The sequence below is a fragment of the Anser anser genome, assembly GCF_964211835.1.
Source record: "Anser anser genome assembly, chromosome: 1".
NCBI classification, from domain to species: Eukaryota; Metazoa; Chordata; class Aves; order Anseriformes; family Anatidae; genus Anser; species Anser anser.
This window is the reverse complement of record NC_139720.1, coordinates 146475018-146495873: the sequence shown is the minus strand read 5'-3', so window position 1 is coordinate 146495873 and position 20856 is coordinate 146475018. Positions and strand designations below refer to the sequence as shown.

General features: G+C 39.6%; 1 protein-coding gene across 1 annotated transcript in view; it reads right to left on the bottom strand.

Annotated features, from left to right (window-relative positions):
• The window catches only part of LOC310901812 (ranBP2-like and GRIP domain-containing protein 3), a gene marked incomplete at its 3' end in the record, with an annotated part of 75395 nt that extends 54866 nt beyond the window's left edge, over nt 1–20529 (bottom strand). Inside the window, exons 1-20 of the mRNA XM_083842227.1 lie at nt 20220–20529; nt 18050–18117; nt 17436–17547; nt 16303–16455; nt 15212–15442; nt 14692–14837; nt 13187–13379; nt 12552–12642; nt 11475–11684; nt 10002–10180; nt 9728–9903; nt 9324–9447; nt 8816–8977; nt 8283–8420; nt 8053–8199; nt 7425–7607; nt 7255–7338; nt 6613–6748; nt 6354–6451; nt 2750–5810 (exon numbers count right to left, since the gene is read on the bottom strand). Of these exons, the coding sequence (XP_083698353.1) occupies nt 2750–5810; nt 6354–6451; nt 6613–6748; nt 7255–7338; nt 7425–7607; nt 8053–8199; nt 8283–8420; nt 8816–8977; nt 9324–9447; nt 9728–9903; nt 10002–10180; nt 11475–11684; nt 12552–12642; nt 13187–13379; nt 14692–14837; nt 15212–15442; nt 16303–16455; nt 17436–17547; nt 18050–18117; nt 20220–20294 (5767 nt within the window). The 5' untranslated portion in view covers nt 20295–20529. The remainder of the gene's footprint in view (nt 1–2749; nt 5811–6353; nt 6452–6612; nt 6749–7254; nt 7339–7424; nt 7608–8052; nt 8200–8282; nt 8421–8815; nt 8978–9323; nt 9448–9727; nt 9904–10001; nt 10181–11474; nt 11685–12551; nt 12643–13186; nt 13380–14691; nt 14838–15211; nt 15443–16302; nt 16456–17435; nt 17548–18049; nt 18118–20219) is intronic.
• Nucleotides 20530–20856: the final 327 nt, after the last annotated feature.

Genomic DNA, 20856 nt, shown 5'->3' with positions numbered 1-20856 from the left:
AACGTCAAGAAGTCAGTTCAGATCAATACACAGGTAAAGTTCTTCACACGTTGATCAAACACTGATTACAATCCCAGCAATCCAAACATCCACTTGAAGTGACAGAACACTTGAGCAACAGAAAGGATTACAATGTGCATTTGCCCTCAGAATATGAAGACTGAGCGAGATGTTCATGGGATCACTTAAATCAGTTTCTACTCAGCCTCTCCACAAGAAAGTTAACTTTGCTGATTTAAAATTGCTGCAAACAGATTAAATGTATTTTCACAGGCTGCGATGAAAACAGTGCCATGCACACATACAGTATATTCCTAAAAGGCTGTTGATTTTGGGATGATACAGCTTTCTACTCGGGGAAAAAAATCCACACAGTTGTTAGTATATGGAAGGAACAGAAAGAGCAATACCGCGCACAACAGTTGGAAGCAGTTTCACTGATGTATTACATTTTTGCTTTTATTTCGTCTTTGATATAAAGATCATGTAGATGTAAATATCTAGCTAGTCACAATAATTGTTTTGTCCCCCCATACATATCAGCGAGTATCTGCTAAATATAAAAATACTGAAGTTTAAAACTTAACACATGCAATTGACTTAACTATGAATTAAAATTGTTAAAATACTTGAGAAAAGCTCATGAGAAGAGCCAAAGAAAAAGCTAAGAAAAAACTAGTTGTTTCGCACCTCAATGGAAAATGACTTATGAGGTTAAATTTCTTTTGAACATTGCCCTAGCAAAACTCAGAAACCATTCCCTGAAAGATGTTCCCCATGAGAAACTCAAATTATATTTATGTAGACTTGAAAAGCTAATTCGGACAGGACTTAAAGTCATTTGCTATTAAGCCAGTCAGAGCTCAAAACCAAAACCAAAACCTACACTGAAGGTAACACCAACTGTAAATAAAGCAAGGTATATAACCATACCCTAGTTATCAGGAAAGCAGAAATGAAGAACTGTCTGAAGTACCAGAAAGGCATATGATTTTTTATTTCATTTCTTTAAAACACCTTCCCTGTTCCCAATATAAAAACAAAATGAATTCAAGGCAGCAAGAGTTCTTGCATTTATGCATTAGCTCAGAATGCTAATTCACTTTATTTTATGGACATTCAATGATGAAAATGAAATCAAATTATTAATAGACTCGTGGATGCCTAAAAACACAGAACATTTGACTCTCAATCAGATATGCAGAAGGTGGACATGAGTTCAGCGTTTGAATAAGAATAGCTTCTCTAGAAATACTAAGCTGGAAAAACGGTGTTTGAAATGACTTTGACAGTTTTTAACAGTCTAAGACACTAACTTTAGAAGACTATCTTGTGCAAGCTACAATAAAAATTTGTTTTTGAAAATTAAACTGCTCTTGCATAACTGCACTAGCTTGAGTATGCTTCCAGCAAGCCTAACTTAGGAGAAGTACTGTTTTTAACATCTTATGATGACACAATCAAGCTGTAAGGTGTAATTTTGGTTAAGGGTTCTGCATGTAAACAAGATGGTTACATCAGCAAAAGCTTTTTGGCTAGCTAAGGTGGACTTCGTATTATACATGAAGCACGTACATGTAAACAGTAGCTAAATTTGGCTCTCTCATCTCTGCCTACGCCTTGTTTTTAAAATTGCAGAAGTTAACATTGATAATAAGGAAACTGAATTAAGCATTTCCAGCACATAACTTGAATATATTTTAAGTTTTACTAGTTAACATGTCTAGAAATCTTCAAGCATATTTCACTGAAGTGGAAGACCTCAGGTGGGAAGAGAGTCACACTTTAAAAATAAAAAAAAGAATATAATTCCTTTACTAAAAGAGAATTTTATAGATGCAGCGTGTGTGTGTTCAGTAAAACTGTGAAGTGCAAGGCAGGTTTCTAAATACCCTTAAAAAGTAAGGCAAACAACAGCCAAAAGCATAAAAAAAGACCATCCATCGTGCTCACACATCAAAGGCATTCTCTTACCTGACAAATACAGTAGTCAGACACAGAATTTTAAGTACTCTCTTCCAGCACGCATGTTAATTGTAAGGATTACTAAGCCAACTGCTGTGCTACAGTTGGGTTACTGTCCATGCCTGCTAAAGTGTTTTTATCACACATTCAGTGCAGCGTGTAAATACCTTTACTGTCAGGTTGCAAGGAAGGTGTGCTTGTCCAAAAGGCCATTGGATTAGATTTAAAAAGGCTAAAATTAAATCCTAAAAAATAAATTGTTTGGATGTAAGTGTTTAACTGTACTTTTAAAGAGGGGAAAACACACTTACCTATGCTTTGGAAGCATTCTGTAGTTATGTGTCACAGTAGGAAAATTCATGTTTAATGCTATACTAGCTTACCGTACTCACCTGAATAAACTGTAGCTAACATCTCTGCCACCACACTTTATTATACTTTAGTTAAGAAACAGTTTGTCTTCATAAATCTGAGACTAGTATGCAAATTATATACTATCATCTGGTTAAACAGTCTTGCAATGGTAGGAAGCAGTGCATGAAATCAAAGAGAAGTACCATACCATTAAAATGCTAGTGTGGTGGTTTTACCCTGCTGGGCAGCTAACCCACCACAACCCCTCCCCTCACTCCCCCCTCCTCAAAAGAAGGGGAGAGAAGAAAGTATGCTGGAAAGAAAAAGAGATATATTATTGAGACAAAAAAAGTTATGTGAGTAGCATTAAGAGATGACTGCTTAGTAAGTTGCATAGCTGAAAAAAATTATTAGTTCAAAGGACGCTCACCTTTTTCCACAATTCTAAATGAGAAGTTGGCGGGCCCATCATGTGTCGAAGTAGCCAAGTTGCATGCCTTGCTGTCTTGAGGCTTCTGCAGTGCACTGGAGCTTCTTGGTCCAGCTACTTCCTTCTGCGATGCTGGAATATTGCCTTCGCCTTTTCTTGGAGAATTAAAGCTGAACCCAAAGAGAGAACCAGTGGCCGAAGTATTTCCAAATGTGAATGTCTTTGACTTTTCATTACTGAAAATGCTCTTGACAGATTCAGATCCGAATACGAACTTCGGAGGAGAAACCACTGTTTTTGTCGGCGTTTCAGATGTGCTCGACACCTCTGAGGCCTCTACAGTTACCTCAGAAGTATCATCGCCATGGCTGAGGTCGGTTCTTTCTCTAGTAGTTTCTTCCAGTACAGCTACAGCATTTTTGCCACATGGAGATTCTTTTGGTGTATTGGCACGAGAATAAAGAGGTGTTATCAGTGTTCCTTTCTCTTGGGCATTCTTTGCTTCATCAAAAATCTGCTTAAATGAGTCTGCCACGTCTTGCTGTTTGAATCGCACAGCTAGAAGCTCGACTTTCCGTTCTCCATCTGCAAAGTTTTCATCATCATTTTTTAAGAAGCCAGCTGCACACTCTTTGGATGGATCATCTTTCTTAGTGGCATTTTTGCTAGGTTCCTGTATGGTAAATTTAAATCCACTTGGAGGCACTGACATGGAAAAGTTAAATCCTTCCTTTGCAGACTTCACTTCAGAATCAGCAGGAATTTGAAACGTAAATGCTGGTGTCTTGCCTTGCTCGGCATGACCTAACTTAAAGCCTTTTCCTAAGAAATCACACTTAAAACCTGTTCCTAGTTGTCCTTTGGCAGGTTCAGATAATTTACTTTTCAAATCAGAAGTAGATGTTGATGAAGCATCACTAACAGAATTACCAGATGGATTTGGTGTTTGACAAGCTACACAGGCTGGTGAAGAACCTTCATTCCTTACAAAACAAGTATTACAATCCCACTGACCTTCCTTTTTAGCAAAAAGCTCCGCAAACGTATTCTTCTGTGGCTTAGTTGCAGTTGCATCAGCAACAGAACTGAAGCTGGTAGCAGGAAGTGCCTGAGCAGTAGACACAGGCACATTTGGTTGACTTTGTGATTTAGGATTCTGGCAAGAATGAGAGTTTTCATCATTGGATTCATTTTGGACTAGGCCTACAGAGCAGTCCCACTGACCTTTTTTAGAAAAAGGAGTTCCTAAGTCATTTCGAATGGTTTTTGGAGCATCTAATACAAATTTAAAAGAAACTTGAGGAGATGCTTCTGTATTCATTTTGCTTGGATTCTGGGAGGCAACAGGTTCATTTCTCACAGAACGGATGCTGCCATCCAACTGACCTTCCTTTTTAGCAAAGGCAGATCCAAGTTTGTCCTGCACAGTGTTACCGGTGGCTTTGAAACTTGGAGCAGATTCAGTTGATGGGGTGCCATGTGTTTGCCACGCATCTGCATTTGGGCTTTGGCACGATACACAATTCTTTGCAGTTGCTTCATTTGGAACTAAGCATACCTTACATTCCCATTGATCCTTCTTCAGGAGTGACTGTCCAAACCCACCAGAAGAAAAGGTTTCCTGAGCTTCCTTTCTGAATGAGAAAGTTGGAAGGGCAGATGCAGTTGGAACAGATTTAAGACTGACTTTGTTACCAGGTTCACTGGTCACTCCATCTTCTGGAAACTGAAATACAGAGTTCAGGGTCCCTGAGGTCGATCCATTAGACTTCTTGATATCCTGACTTGTCGTTTCTTTTGCAGTAGTCTCACTAGTCTGAGCCACAGATGTGTCAACATTTGATCCTAGGGTTTTTAGGATGTTCTGTGACTCCTCAAACTTACTTTTGAAAAGCATTGCTTCCTCTGGTGTTTTAAACCGAATTGCAAGCTGTTCTGGTTTTGGCAACTCGTCTGCATAATCCAAAGCATGCCATACAAATGACCTGTCCGATCCAGCATTTGGAGTTAATTTCATATCAGTATTTATGTAGTGATTTGCACAGATTTTCAGTACTTGGTCCCGTCTCATTAAGAGACGGAATTTGCCAGATACTTTATGCTTCAGTATTTTCACATTTCCAATACCCCTTTCTTTCCATTCCTTAGATTCTGCATCAAAACGGAACAGTTTGGCTCTGTTACAGAAGAATTCTTCTTCATCTTCCTCACCTGTCTTTACTTCAATCTTGTCAGGAAGGGGCACCACTGGATCAAAATGAGGACCATCATCATTCTCATCTCCGAGGGTGCTTCCTCCCTCTGTTTCATGACTTTTATTGGCCAAATCAGAAGTTGAAGTCATAAATAAAGACTTGCTTGGTTCTTGGAAACTAAACATATCACTCCTCTCAAAAGCCAAGTTTTTACGTGCATTCTGTGCCATGCCTTCTGTAAAAGGGATGCCTGAAATATGTTTATTACCGAAGTTGAATACATTTCTTTGACCAGTTGGGTGGCTGTTAACTGGTTTTTGCTCAGCGTATCTATCATCTTGTAAAGGTTTATCAGATGTCAGAAGACCCAAAAGGCTTTCACTGCTGTTAAAAACTGCATTAGCAGGCTGTGTTGTAGCTTGAGGAGAAGAAAAGGTAAAGTCTCCATCATTAGACTTGAAGTTAGTGTTGAATTTAAAAGTTGTTGGTTGACTTGACTGTGCTGGTGTTGGCAGACGTGTTTTTGACCCTTCTACTGTTCCTGGCTGTCCAAATTTAGATTTTGGAAATTCTATCATTTTTGATTCTGCAGATTTTAAAGCTGTTGGTGTGACTGAAGGCTTTGTGAAATAGCCAGGTCCAGGTAGCTGTGGATTTGTGCTTGCCTGTGGAACACTGTAATTATAGTAATCACCAGCCCCACGAGGAGAAATGATCCCGGGACCATCAAAACGCAAAGATGTGCCATATAGGTCTTGGGGAAACACACAAGCAGAAGTGTTTTGCAGAGGTGGTGTATGGATTGTTTGTTGATAAGCATATATATGTTGCTGAGGTGCAAGTCTGTTCATGCCATAGACAGGTGCCTAAAGAAATAGCGGAAGGCAATTACTTTTCTTGTTATGGTGACAGAACAAGGTATTACTATGCTAGAGCCCACGCAGACATGCACTCTTAAAAACAGTGCGTGTTTTAAAGTTAGTTTAGACTTTAACTTATGAGATTGCCTTAAACTGATTATTTTAAATCTTGAATGGCATCTGAAAACAAGCACTGAAGAGGAGCAAAATATGAATGGGCTCTTTGGTGTTTTTGAGGCTCTTTTTTTTTGATAAGCAAAATTCTCCTTTCCTATACTACTTTTGGGAAAAAAATTAAGTGCCATCACACATACCCAGTAGGGGACACGCACTAACACATTTACAGACCAGTTTTGCTGGCCGCTCTGCCTGATCCCCACATTACAAAGAAAAAGCAGAAAGATCAACCATCAGCTACCTCCATTTTAACAAATGCTATCTGTGGAATGCAGTAACTTTCAACTACAAGCAGTCATTCAAGACAAGAATCAAAATCACTCTTTTCTATAGACCAGTAGGAACAGATTGAACGGATACATTCATCCTTACCTTTGTTGGTGTTACATTGGTCGCAGCAGTTCTGAGAAGATACTGAGAGTTATAGGCAGGTGACTGGCTATAGTAAACAGATGGGCCAGTAGTAGCAACTGAAAATGAACACCAGAAGAGTTTATATCCTTTTTTGTAGTTTTGAATGGATTTTCCCGAGATCAGTTTTAGTTATGAACCTTAAAATATTTCTGCAATATTTTAACGAGTCTACCTCAGTTTAGCTAAGTGTTTAATTAAGATTTCAGCAACAACTTACCTGTTAATGGAGCTTCATGAAGATTTTGTGCTCTCTGATAGCTCTCTGACAAAATATCTGTTCCATAGATTTCACCAGGCCAACGAGATGATACATTCGAGTTGGAATTGTTGTGTTTCATTTTTTGCATCTCATTCTATTAAGACAGTGTTTCAATTAAGAGAATGTAAGTGTATAACACTGGTATTTGTAGAAGAAAGCATAAGGAGCGATACCTACCCTAATTACAATCATGTTCAAACTCTGAAAAAAAAATCAAGAGGTGGCTGTTGGAATAATCCAAGATCTGTTCATGCTATACAGCATGCTGGGAGTGTTTTCTAAAGCCAGAAATAAAAGTCCCAGAACCAACTGGATGATACCCAAGCTGATGATAGCAGAACTCTTTCTGCACACACAGTCCTTGGAAGGGTTGCCTCCATACCCCTGCCTGAGTCCTGAATTGGGGTTTTTAGGCAACAAGTTTTACTCTTGCACTCATTTTAGGTAGATGTTTACAAAGATATTTTCACTGAGTTATGTGGTAGCATGAACTAATGTTAGCTTGCTAGGCTAGGATCAGAGTCCTTACTATAACAACAAGATGAGCTGATCTGCATTGAACATGGTGACAAAATTGTTTAACTTTACAAAGTCGTTTACCTTTAAAGCTTCCACTTGCTGACAGATCATTTGAAGTATAGATCTGTGATCTTCTGCCCACTGAGGGGGATTTTTAGGAGAAAACTGGGGAGCAGAAGAAAAGTTCATTTAACCTATTGAATTTTTATTCAAACATAACACTTCCCTAAAATAATAACTGGCTAATGTACCTTGTAGCTCTTAGATGGTGAGACAGAGAAGTTATTAGACAGTGAAGTGGAATATTTCACTTCTGAATCTACAGCTGGTGACAGGTCATTTCCGAAGGCAAGACTTGCCTCTTCATCATTCTCTCCGAGTTCCTGAATCACTGCGTCCAACATTTCCCTCACAGTTTCAACAGATACCGGCAGCTAGAAAGTTATTGGAAATGCAAGTCATGATTGCATTCTTCCTCAGAGAAGGAGACTACGTTCTGATCAGAAATACTGTTTTTTCAGCAAAGCTCCAAATCAAAGTTAATGTAGGAGAACAATTCATGTAAGCTTTAAATTTTATTTGGAAACTGTTAACCTCTGTAAGAAAATAATGGGCAAAAGCTATTTGTTGGCAAAGAAGCTGTCAACCACAGAGTAGTCAGAACACTGCACGATCTGGTATCTTACAGAAGTTTCCCAGAATGTACTAGCCCACTAGAGTTATGCAGGTTATTTGTCATGTGGGAAAAAATAAGTTTAGCTTGCCTTTAAGTAAAGTCTGGTCTAAAAAATCTGACTTGAATGCAAATGGTTTCATTTTAAAATAGTAACATAAACCAATGCATCTCTCGAAACAAGCTTTTAAGCAAGAATTACTTACTTTCTCAGTTACTGACACATCAGAGGAGCTTTCGTCTAAGATCTTCATTAGATAATGCTTGCTTTTAAAAAGATAGACTTTGTGTTCTTCTTGTTCTTCTAGCATCATGGCATCATTCTCAATCTCCTCTGCCTTTCTTTGGAAGATCTAACAATATGCACATTAATTAGAATCAGTCAGAATGCAAGTGAAGAAAACGCATTTGCGGGTAATGAAATTTATGAACTTACTATAGCAAGATTCCAGTATGAAACGACATTCTTAATAGCTTCAAATGCTAACAAAGCATCATCAGTTCTGCCATCAACTGCATCCAATGTTGCAAATGCTATACGTGCCTCTTCTTCATAGACTGTAACCTGCGAGACCTACAAAGCAAAAGACGAGTCATACTTAACTCGATACTTGGAACAGAAAGTGCATGTGAACGCCACTAAATAATCAGGCAGGCGGAGGTTAATGATATTACTAATTTTTTATTCCTGTAATACAAGGAAAACACTTTTTAAAGAAAGTTGGTAGTAAGGGAGTTCAGTGTCTTCCAATCAAATAGAGTTTTAAAATTAAAAATAAAGTTATAAGGAGAGATTCCCCTGCCTTTAATCAGACATGCAGTTACTACCAAGTATCACTGTTAATGATATTATATTAGTAACACCATAGAGCCGTAGAATGCAAGAAAACCCCAACCAACATACACACACACAATAAATTTTTGTGATATAATCCCTCTTACTTCAATTTTAGATTAATCAATCTGTACCTGGATGTCAAGTCTACGGAAATGTTTGAAGAGAGGATCAGTAGGTTCAGGAATACTTCTCTTCTTTTTGACTACTTCCAGCATAATCAAGACTCTCTTCCAGTAGTAAACACTTCGTCCAATGTATTCCTTCTGGTCATAAAAGGAGTTAAGGCTAATACCCTGTTGAAGAAAAGGGAATAAAAGCAGGTCATCTCAACAAATTCAAACCCACTGCTATTCATACATATTGTTCTCTGAAGCAATTAGTATCTTCTCTAATACTTGTGACAAACCTCAGGCGACCTCTCTACAGAGCTATGTAACATACAGGTAGAAAATACCACTACAGTTAAAAGTAGCATTAAGAGAGTAGTGAGGGATAGAGAACTCACTAGGGCGACTATAGCAAGTAACTTATCTGGCAAAATTAACCACAGTTCTCTCATCTGATTTTATCTACTGTTTAGTTCACAAAATAAGAGAAAAAACATCAGATTATACATATTTTAAAATAATTTTAGCTTACGGTTTTTTGCAGTGTTTTTGCCCAGTATATAATTAAGGCAGGTTGAAGGCCATGTTTATCCAGTGCTCGCAGAGTACTTATTCCATGCTGTACTACAAGCCTCGGTTTTACTGATGTTTCTGGCCTACATATCAGAAGAAATATTCCACAGTTAGTATTCTTTTTTTTTTTCATCTTTTTTAGTCCTAACCTACATCTAGCTTAAAAATGCATTATTAGAAATGAAAACCCCATTTTTAGAAAGTTCTTAAGTGTCTCAAGCCCCTCCAGCAGTAAGACTTCAATGTCCAAAATACATCAAGAAAAGTGAATTTTACACACAATCTATGGGGATCAATTCATGACACCCTTGCAGAAGCTACTAAAAACTCGTTTCGAATATTTCCAAACTTAAAAAGCCTTACATTATTTTTCTGTGCGTAATAGTACGAACGGCATCCCACCAGGCTCTTTGCTTTTCAGTATAGAGCTGCTTGCACACTGCCAATGGTAAGAACTGAGGCTGATGTGCACTGTAGTGAGCGTTAAACTTCTCTTGCAATTCTAAGTTGCTAGTGAATACCACTCCAAGCAGAAATACCTGTTTTTGTAAAAATAAAAGATAAATAAATAAAAAGTATTAGATACCAAAACTCTTAAATTGTATAGTACATTTAAGAACATGGAAAATTTACTTACTTCAAGGTCTAACAGGCAAATGGATTCAGGAGCATCTGTCTCTAGTCTTGATGTTTCTTGGGGCAAGTGAAAAAGTTGTTTTAGCCATCTGCGCACTGGGGGTAACACTGACATTAAGATCCACTGCAAACAAAGCCACACGAGGTGCTGGAGACTACCACGGTGCATTCGAACAGCACCTATGCAAAAACAAAGTTGTAGGAAGTTAATATCTGCATCCTAGTTAGGAAGACTAACATCTGATCGAAGCCGGGTTTCGTTATATGAAAAGTAGAGTTTTAGTATATATATCACACTGAAGGAGCTTCCTAGCAATCTCTTCCCATCTTTTTGCCTCCATCTAAGTTGGAAATAAGCATTTTAAAAGTAAGATGTAGCATTCTTGAAGTGATTTTGGCATCTATTTATATTATATAAATAGCTTTCGAAGAAGCAGCATCTACTTCATAGGAGTGCACAAGCCAAATGTATTAATACTTTAGCTTTTCTGTCAAAGCAAAGAATGGAGATAACATTTCCACTGAAGTACATAAGAATTTTAAATTTTAAACTCTTCATTTTGAGGCAGCAGGTTAAACTAATGCATTAAACAGAAGTACTGCAGCTTTTCTAGTTCTGTAATGCTCGTGAAATCTCTATCTTCAGCAATGTTAAATGTTAAAATAGCTTGAACACTTAATTTCTAACTTAAAGCCAGACTTTTTTTTGCAATTATGTTTTTGCACTTATTTCTTTAACAGGGAAAATCTTTAGCCTGCATGCAACATGCACAGACCTTCGTTGTTTTAAAATACATAACAAAAAACACTACAAATAAACTGCTTATGAGAGGTTGTGGTAGTATAAGCTTTATTTTAGCTATTTAAGATAAAGGACTGTAAGCCTTATTGTCTAAAATTACTTAACAGAGAGTTAGGTAGTACACAGAAAAGATTTAACAGCCTAAAAGTTTCTAAAAATTATCAGCTAGGTAAAAAAACTACTAGTACTCTAACCTTGTTACACCAAAATTCAAAGCCAGACTTCATCATCAAGTCAAGTTCAAAAATAAGAAGTTTTTACTAGTTTGCAATTCTTCCTAAAGTTACCTTATTTTTGTGCCCGTAACCTGTATTCATAGGTTACATAGGAAGAGAGACCTGCCTTCCCATTGACACTTATCGATGTACAAACACAAAGAACTAAACAGGCAGCAGCAAATGAAAATGGATCAGAACAGACTAGAAAACACAGAAAGGATAGAAGTAGGGAAGTATGTGACAAATTCTTAAGAACCAGGCATAACAATACTGCTTCTCAGCAACATGTTACAGCATAAATTGAAACTCCTTACGTATCACTCTTTTGGAGTAATTAGGGCAACACTGAACAGCTAGTATGGCTGTCTCTTACTGCAATATGAAGTATTTCTAGAAGACTCTCTGGTACAGACAGTCATGTTTATGCTGAGTTTCAGAAAGTAACACCTCTTACCAAGATCGTATTTATGAAGTTCCTCTTGCACTGGTGCTTGCATACTGACATTTCCAATATCATCCGTACCAAGGAAAGACCTCTCTCTGGAAGCTCCATTCTCAAAGAGACAACCAAACAGCACAGATGAACCGCTTTTGTTTGCAAAAGATTCCACAACCTCTTTCAGGAAGTCTTCTTTGCCATGGCTCAATTTCAGCAGCATATGACCTAGAAGACAAAAATATCACTTCACATAGATAAACAGTGAACTTAATCAAGGAAAGTAGTATTTGATACAGTGGGCTGTTCTTGCTACGGAAGGCTGAGAATCAAGATTTCCCCTTATGAAACCCACAAATTGGTAAGTTATATTCTCCCTGTAATTAGGTCAGTGTTTCAGCACATAGGCTTTCCAAGCCTTTAGTGACACCAGTCCCAAGGCATTTGTTTTCCTGGACAACTGGATTTACAAAGACTTTTTTTTTTTAAATTATTGTTCTAGGGGCATTGCAACTGTATTCAAAAATAAGCAGCTGTAATACAAGTTGGAGTTGATCTTATCAAAATCCATTCTGGAACAATTCAACCTGATGTTTACTGTTCTGTTGTTTTTTCTTGTTTGTTTTCATCTAGGGGCTATAGAGCATGTAGATTGAAAGCCTGCCTAAGCTTAGCAACAGAAACAGCAAACCTGATGAACAAATAAGGGAATGGAAAGGATGGAGCAACAATAGTATTTTATGCTTGGGCTAACAATACTTGTAAACTTGTAAAATAGAATCAGCAGGCAGAAAGCATTTTCAGATTAGGAAATGCTAAAAAGTTCAATTCTACCTCAGTGTCCTTGAGATAAAAAGAAGAAAAAGCTCACTTGAAAAGAAAGAATGAAGTCTACCACCATGCTGAAGAGGAGGAAGAAAACATTAGATGTCAGGATCAAACTACTGTTTTGCATTTCATATGGAGTCAGAATCCAGAGAGTATTATTGCATTTCAAGACACAAAGTGTATTCTTTAACAAGAGTTACTTGATTCTTAAAGTAGCTATTCATAAGACTGAAACGTAACTAAGGGATTTTAATTATTTTTCATTACCAGACTGGCTTTTCCGATCACAGGCCAACATTTCCAGGGTATCTTGTCCAGTATGCTCCTCTTTTATTAGGTTTGACTTTGGTTTAGGAACCTGGTGAAGAATTGTTATAGCTTCTTTACTATACAAAGCAGATCACTTAAATTAGTCTCAAAAATTAGGAAACAAGCACAAGAAAACTTAAGAAAAAGAGCATCAATTCTGAAGGTACTATATAACACATCCCTTGAAAAATATGAGGTGGGCAACTGTATCTTTTGCAAATAGCACACAATAGCACACCTTTTTAGTTCTGCTGTCTACGCAAGAATAAGGGAGTTACTCAGTTCATCCTCTTCCCTCCCTACACCAATAAATTTACTATTCATTATGTTTTCAGCTGTATTGCAGAAAAGAACAGACTGTGGGAAATACACTCATTAGCCTTTAAGAGTCAATTTACTTTTGACAAGAAAAGCAGTTGATGATACACTTTTATTCTAGTGATGCCATTTGAAATCTTTTAAAGAATTGTGGAATAATAAGATTTGGTGAGGAGGGAGTCTTACAAACACTAGTTAATTTTCAGAATACAAATGTTTAACAGAGCATTCCAAGAACTGCATCAACTAAAGGCATACACTGAAAAACAACTTACCTGGAAACTTATCATGTAACACAGTGCTGCCAGTTCACACGCCTCTTTCCACTGTGCCTCACTGTGCTGAGCCATTTTCAGTAGCAAAGTTCCAGCATGCATGTATAACTGTCCTTTCACTTCGATGAAGGTATGAGACAACTCGTCAGTCCCACTCACATAGGTTTTCACTGAGTGAAGCACACCATCAAGACTAAAATGTAGAAAAGACTCATTCTGAGCAAAGTCCTGGTAAAAGCTATAGCACGTTTGGGGACAACGTTATTTAACTGTGAATCAAGTAACTTGATGAGTCAACTAGAAGGCAGAATAACCGTCTCAAACTCCCAAAGCTCTCAACTTTGTTTATTGAAGTAAAATTCACTTCACTTACCAAAAGGACAGACCAAAATACAGTTAGACTGGTTCTTCCAAATAAGAGGTACCGCAGCAATCTGAATAGCTGCAGGCCAGTAAATAGTCTCCACTCAGGAGTGGCTTTCCAATAAACAGTCAACACTTTCAGTAACCTGACAAAACTATAATAGCTGTTAGCGTTGCCATGATCTAGAAGTGCTTCAGATCTAGGTACCCTGAAGGACTCTAACGAAATGTTAGAAGAACAACCACACGTTTATGGTCAATGTTCGGGGGGGGACATATTTGGACATTACCTATTCCTCAACCATTGCCTGTATTGCTTCATATACTCATTCAAGAAGAGCAGACTGAAGAACATTGTTTTAAAAAAGGTAACAATCGTCACTTAAGCGAGAAACAAAGCTATGTCAATAGAAGTTAGTGACAAAGGGAATCACAGAATTGTAGGGGTTGGAAGGGACCCCGAGAGATCATTGAGCCCAACCCCCCTGCCAAAGCAGGTTCCCTCAAGCAAATTGCACAGGTAGGCGTCCAGATGGGTCTTGAATATCTCCAGAGAAGGTAAAAGAAAGAAGAGAAGGTAGATCTAAGGGAACATGGCTCTTCACCAACAAATTGGCTACAAACATTGTTTTGTACTACTTCAGCTGTGACACAGATGGTACGCCTTGAAACCAGCTAGCCCTGAAACACTATCCAGTTTTCTCTGAAGGTGAATGTTCTTACTGCAGGCAGCTTCCTCCCTTCCAATTATATTATATGCCTAAAATTCTTCATTATTTCAACATGTGTTGTGTTAACTTGACCAGGACAAAGCTGATATACAAGCATCTGGGAAATTTTAATGAGATAGTTGCTGAGGTACAGAACATTCTCTTACTGAATGGCAAAAAGGTAATTGACCCAAGATAATATTGGGTCTTCCCCATGGTTATGTGCTGACTACTCAAACAAGGCTTATAGCTTGGGGCTCAAGCCTATTAGGAACCTTTCTTTATTCTAAAACAGAGAGTCTCCTCTCCCATCCACAAACTGGTTACACAGTGAAATTGAAGCCTGGTAGATGTTCTGTGACCTAGAAAAATACATGCAATTCATAGAGGTTTTTTTGTTTTGCTTTAAATACAGAAAAGGTAAAACTATACCTTTTGAGTGCGCCTCTGCATTCTTGAACATCTCTAGAAGATAGCATCACTTTAAGAAAGCTGCAATAGGCCAGCAGATAGTCTTTCTTGATAGTTCTCCAATTACTTTTATCAGACTCCAAGTCTTGTACAGATTCCAGATATTCCTAAAGAAGAAGGTTCAGAGGATAAGGAACAGTCATCCTTCCATAAAGGCAAAGACAGTACTTCTCCAAAACAAATCACTATCATTTACTGCATAATCTATTTCCACTACTGAGACATTCACCAACAGCAAAATTCCAGGGAACTATTTGCCTGAACAGTTTGGTCCCTGAAATTAGAAACTAAACAACTCTGTAACATTTAACTCTAGGAAGGAAACTCCAAGGAAGTACTTTGTAATTTGAGTGGTTTCACTAATTTGCATTTGAAGGAGTTAAATCACTTGAGAAATAGCTGTCAGTGTAATGAACTAAGAGACACAAGCTAGTTTAAATGATATGGAAGATTATCACAATATCAAAATATGATTACACACCTCAAATGTCTCTATGACACAGGAGCACCATTCCAAGCTCGACTGCAAAGGTATTTTCTTCTTTGCCTCCTGACAATGGAAAACAGCGTCTCTCAGCCTATTATTTGAGCGGTACAGTGCAACAAGTCTGATGTTAACGTAGATATCATCTGGTCTTGCATAGAGCTCTGCTTGAATAAGGTCAAAAAGTTGATTCCATCCATCTTCACCTTTACAATCCAGCAACTGCTCCTATTGAACATGAAGGCAACACGTTAATATTTCGTCTTGCATGTGGGCCTTTTCAACAACTGCATTAAGAGACAATTCTCTTGCCTCCACCACACAGACTACATTACTTAAACTATTAAAGCTGAAAAGCTTCCAGTTATTACAAAGTTTGAAGAAATACTCAAACATTTAAAATACAAAAAAAACACAACAATTTGCCTCTTATGGATGGTATGTTCAGCTTGTGAAACCATTTGCTTCAAAGACAGCATACCCTGACACAGAATAGCCTGTCTGAAACAAGCATCTTAAGACTAGGTGTCATTGCTGCTGTGCTACACAAAACTAATACCTGTGCAAAAGTGAGATTGTGTGACTGAAGGCATTTACACAGTAATTGAGAATTAGAGCGTTCCTTACTTTATGCTGTTTTTAATCCAAATTAAAAAAACAAAAAAGCAGCGTAGAGAGCAAGGAAGTCTGAGTTCTCAGGCCTGCCACCTTCCTGCCAGTCACACAATAAATAGAGAACTGCCTACCTAGTCTTAACTTTTTGGATGTGACTACTAACATGATTTCCCTGCATTTTTGAAGACTGTCAACCCTGAAACCTTGAGAAGCGTATGAGAGCCTGCAGCTGCAGTTTTCTTGAAAGCTAGACAGAAGTGTCAAACAGCAAAGAAATTAACATTTCTTTAAATAGAAGAATAAATTCTAGAAGAATTAAATCTAAAGAATATTAATTCCATTAGATTTAATACTCAAGATTCTAAAATAATTTAGCCAGGAAGTTTTACATGAGATGACACGGGAAAAGTGCTCCAGTCAGATACTAGAAGCTTCTTTAAGTCACAGAACAGAGGTTGGAAATTGGCATTTACCTTCAACTTGTAAACAGCAGGGCTTCCAGGAAACACCTTAGCAGCTTTTTCAACCCAGTATTTTGTTCTTTCATCAGTGATGTCATTATTGCACGGTAACTCCGCTATCTTCAGCACTAGATCTTTCTGTGCTGGGTTCAAATCCACAGAGCGCTAGTTTTCCCCACGCACACACACGGAAAAAAAGTCAGGAAAAAAAGGTAACTTGATCTTGCAATCCACACAGAACAGGAAAGAATTACACCACTCGTTGAAAAGACACAGGTATTCAAATTAGACAGATCTATTAGTAAATACTTTCTGAATACATTAAGAAAGACCTCAGTTTCTAAACTTATCACTAGTTTACAGCACCCAGATACATCTGCTGCAACTCAAAAGAGCAAAAATTCAGAAAAGAAAAGATTTAGAAGAGCAAAAATGCAAAAGCCAGCTATTCTGCCCCTACCACCAGCTATACGCAGGCAGCTGGACTCTTAAGTACCTTTAGTCTAACTCCATATGGACACTTTTGAAGAAAGATATAATTAAGTCACACACTAAGACAAGCTGGGATGTATTGGCAGCAAAACTGTTGAGCACATCCTCTCCCTCCCTAAAACCTGAACAAAGGCATTCTGATGGTGAATTTCTCATTGGGCAAGCATATAAATGTAAATTATGTTTGCCCTGCCCCATCTCACTCCCCCCCCCGCCCCCAAACCCAAACAAAACCCAAAAAAAAGCAATAAATACAAACAACTAGAAAACACCCTAGGTCTAGTCTTCCAGTAGCAACTAGATTACTGCTGTCATCAGAGCCCCTGCTAGGGAATTCGACAGCAGTCACAGATCCTTAGTCCAAAGGGCAACGTACGATATGGAAAGAATTTAATAGCAGGTAGCACGAAGACCCAGTCTAGGTCACAAAAGAATCAACTTAAAAAAAATACTGCTGAAGCAAATCATGTCAAATGAAGAATCCCCTCTGCAGTACATCATATACGCATTTGGCAACGGAAAGCATACATATTACACTTTTTCCACAAATATGTTTTCTTTTATGCATTTAAGAAATGTCCAGAACTGCATGATTTTAAAAGTCCCTTTGCAATGGATTAAAGCAGGACATTGGAGGTCAGTGGAGTGTTTACCTTGTAACATCCAAAAGCCTTTTCAGTGTTGCCCTCAGCTTCATAAATTTGTCCAAGAAATCTGTGTGCTTTCGGATCTCTCTCTTGCACACTGAGGTATGTATACATGTACCTACAGAACAGGAAAAAAAAAAGGATCAATATTCCTCAATAATATGAGTCTCTCTGTCCTCCCCCCCAGCCTCCATAGAACTGAAGCAGGAATTTAACATGTGACACAGGAAATGCAGTCATGGTTGGTTCTAGATACCTGGTCTGGACCTTAAAGTACAGAACAACATTATTTTTACATGTACAGATGCTACTTATTTGCCAGCAAGTATTGGTGTTTATTAAAAAAAGAAACTCTAACTGTAATAACTTCACAGAAACTGTAATAACTTCATAATACAGTGGAATAAAAGCCATTTCAAACGGTAAGTTTTTCAATATCACATAGATATTTATCTAAGTTGCTGTTTTATAAAGATTTAAACAGCATCTGATACCCATGTCTACTGCTACCTTAAAGCAGCATGATAGTGATCTTGATTTCTCCAGTCTACTTCATATTCATTTAGCTTTTCTATTATGCTTTAGAGAACAGAATAACAGCATACATCAACGTGTGTTACCTTTTAGCAAGATCATACTCTTTGACGTCAAAATACAGCTTAGCAAAAAGGAATCCTTTCAACGATTTCTGAAGGGGAAAACACACGACAAGCACATTTTAGACGTACAACACTTTCAAAGTAATTGAATAGGAAGACCCTTCTAATACTTTTGAGAGACTGAATTTGATAACTAGTTATCAGCTCCAGTCCGTTCCTCATATCCAAAGCTTTGTTTTTGAAAGATGTGGGATTTGGAAAACAATGTTTTTCCAGTAACCGGCGAAGGCTACTAACGTGAAATTGAGGTTACTGGTGAAGCAAGCAACAAGCCTTAATACTTGTAACAGCTCATAAACACTTCTGACTAAAGAGTGTAGAAGAATGGAGTCAGCTACATTTAACGTACAGTTTTTTTTTCCCCAATGTAACAAGGTTGCAAAACGAATCCCTAAATCTGATAGACTAAACAAGAAGATGCTATTTAGTCCTGCTCTAGTACATGTCACATACAACTGTTTAAATATAGGTAGACAATGCTTTCTCCTCAACTAAGAAATCCCACTTACTCTCAGTTTATATACAAAATGCATTGATGCATTAATTTATTTCTGATGTTACCAGTCTGAGATAACTTGAACACACTTGTTCTGGGGATGAAAGGTGAAAGGTATTTATGGAGGAATAAAACAGGGAAACGAAAGTGGAAAAAAAAGGCAAAACAGAAGACTGAGCAAGCAAGAGGGCAAGATGGCAGAAGCACGGGCAGGAGGAAATGAGTCAAAGGAATGAGCTATGAAACTACAAAGTCACAAGCAAAAACTTCAAGGTAGAAGCTAGATAACATGTATTTAAAATCTGAGCTCCCAACATCAGATCAAAAGCAGGTTTTGTTTGTGAACTCCAAAATACTGGAGGTAGTTAGGTCTACGGTGCAAAACGTTAAACAACTGTCTACATTCTAAACACACTCAAACTGCCAGTCTTCACCCCTCTCCCACCCTGAAGTTATCTACGTAAAACTTTAAAAAGTGAATTTAAATGAAAGCAGGCCTCCTAGTCTTCAGTCCATATTTTCAGGTATCACAAAGACGCACTGACATGCCAGAGTGGAGTCAAACTTGACACCTTGTATACAGGGATGAAAAGAAACCTCAAAATAAACGCTTGCAGCCTTGTAAGACCCTTCCCTCTGAAATCAACACAACAAGGAAACCAGTAACTATTTCCACCGTGGACTGTGCGACACAGTCAGTTGTAAACATCGCTCAAAAGTCAAAACTAAATGCATCCAGTGGCCTTGAGCACAAGAAAAGGAGAGGAAATGTTTTTTGTTGAGTCCACCAGAAATATCAAAACTGTGGAAAAGTATCTGTGAGTCTGGCAGCGATGCACTTGACACCGTCTAATCTAAACAGCACCCAAGTCGAATAAACAAAGTCACAGGACAATTTTGTTGCTGTTGGGAAAGGCACAAACGATGGTGTACACAGGCCCTGCATGCAGTCCCTAACGTATAATGGTTAGCTCGGGCACATTCAGGCTGCTAAATATTCTGCCTCTGCGATAAAACCAATTCAGAGCAGCAGAACGGCATCTTTCAGGATTAGGGCCCCATGAATTGCATCAGTCGGCTGAGACCTGCGTAGCATTTTCCAGCTATAATAGGAACGCTTGGAGTTTTTCACCCCTGTGCCCGGCTAGTGACAGAGAGCAGAGCCGTTTTCTCCCGGCTCTCCCTCCCTCGACGCTGCCGCTTCACGAAGCGGCCGCCCAGAAATATTAACCGCGCCGCACGTAAAGGAAACTGAAAGTTTAAGGCGGCGTGCTGCCTATCTGTGAGTTCAGTTTCTGAAGGGAAGTAACGCCGGGAAGTTAGGAACCAGGGGCCCACAAACCCGAACGGCTCTGTAACTCCCGGCGGGCTCCTCCTACAGCAAACCCAGGGCTCACCGGCCGGAGGAAAGACCCGCGACGTTTCCCGTGAGGAAACCCCTTTTCCCTCGCACCGGCCTCGAGGAAAACCCTGCTAAAAACCCCCTCCCGTCCGTGAAGCGCCGCGGGGCAGGGGTAGCCCCAACCCCCCCCCCCCCCGAAGCCGGCCACCCCAACCCCAACCCTCAGCCAAGCCAACCGGGGCCCCGGCCGCCTCTCCCCCCCGGGCCAAGGGAAACGGCGACGCCTCACTCACCTCTCTCAGCGAAGGCGCAGCGGCCTGCAAGGTGGCGACATAGCGCTCCACCTCGGCCTTGCTGCGCCTCAACATGGCGGCCGCGGCGGCGCCGAGCCCGGCCGGGCTCTGCTCCGCGCCGCGCCGCTCCCGGCGGGGGCACCCGCCGCGTAGCGCGTACGCCCCACCTTGGGCACGCTGCGCACGCTGCGCACGCTACATACGTTCCCGCGCGCCCCTGCGGCGCCCGCCCTGCGGAGGGTGCGCAGGAGCCGCCGCGCGTTACGCAAACTTCCCCCCGCGCGCCCCACGGCGCCCGCCCCCCGTGAACGCGCAGAAGCTGTCGCCACAGTGAGGGGCGGGGCGCTGGGTGGGGCCACCCCGCCTGCAGCGCATGCGCGGGGCTGGCGGCCGGCCGTTGGGGGCGGTCGTTGGGGTTCCGTGACGGGGCGTTAGGAAATGAGTTTGGAAATGGCCCTTCAGAAATCAGCTGGGAGCAGCTGTTAAGATGAGCAGGCTGCAAAGCTTGAGACAGGAGGTTTAAACTATTTTTATTATTATTTTTTTTTAAGCCGTAAGGCAGTTGCCCCATGGCTTAATTCCCAGCAGGAGCCCGCTTGCTGGAGGTGCCCAGCTCACTTTTCTGCAAGTTCCAGTC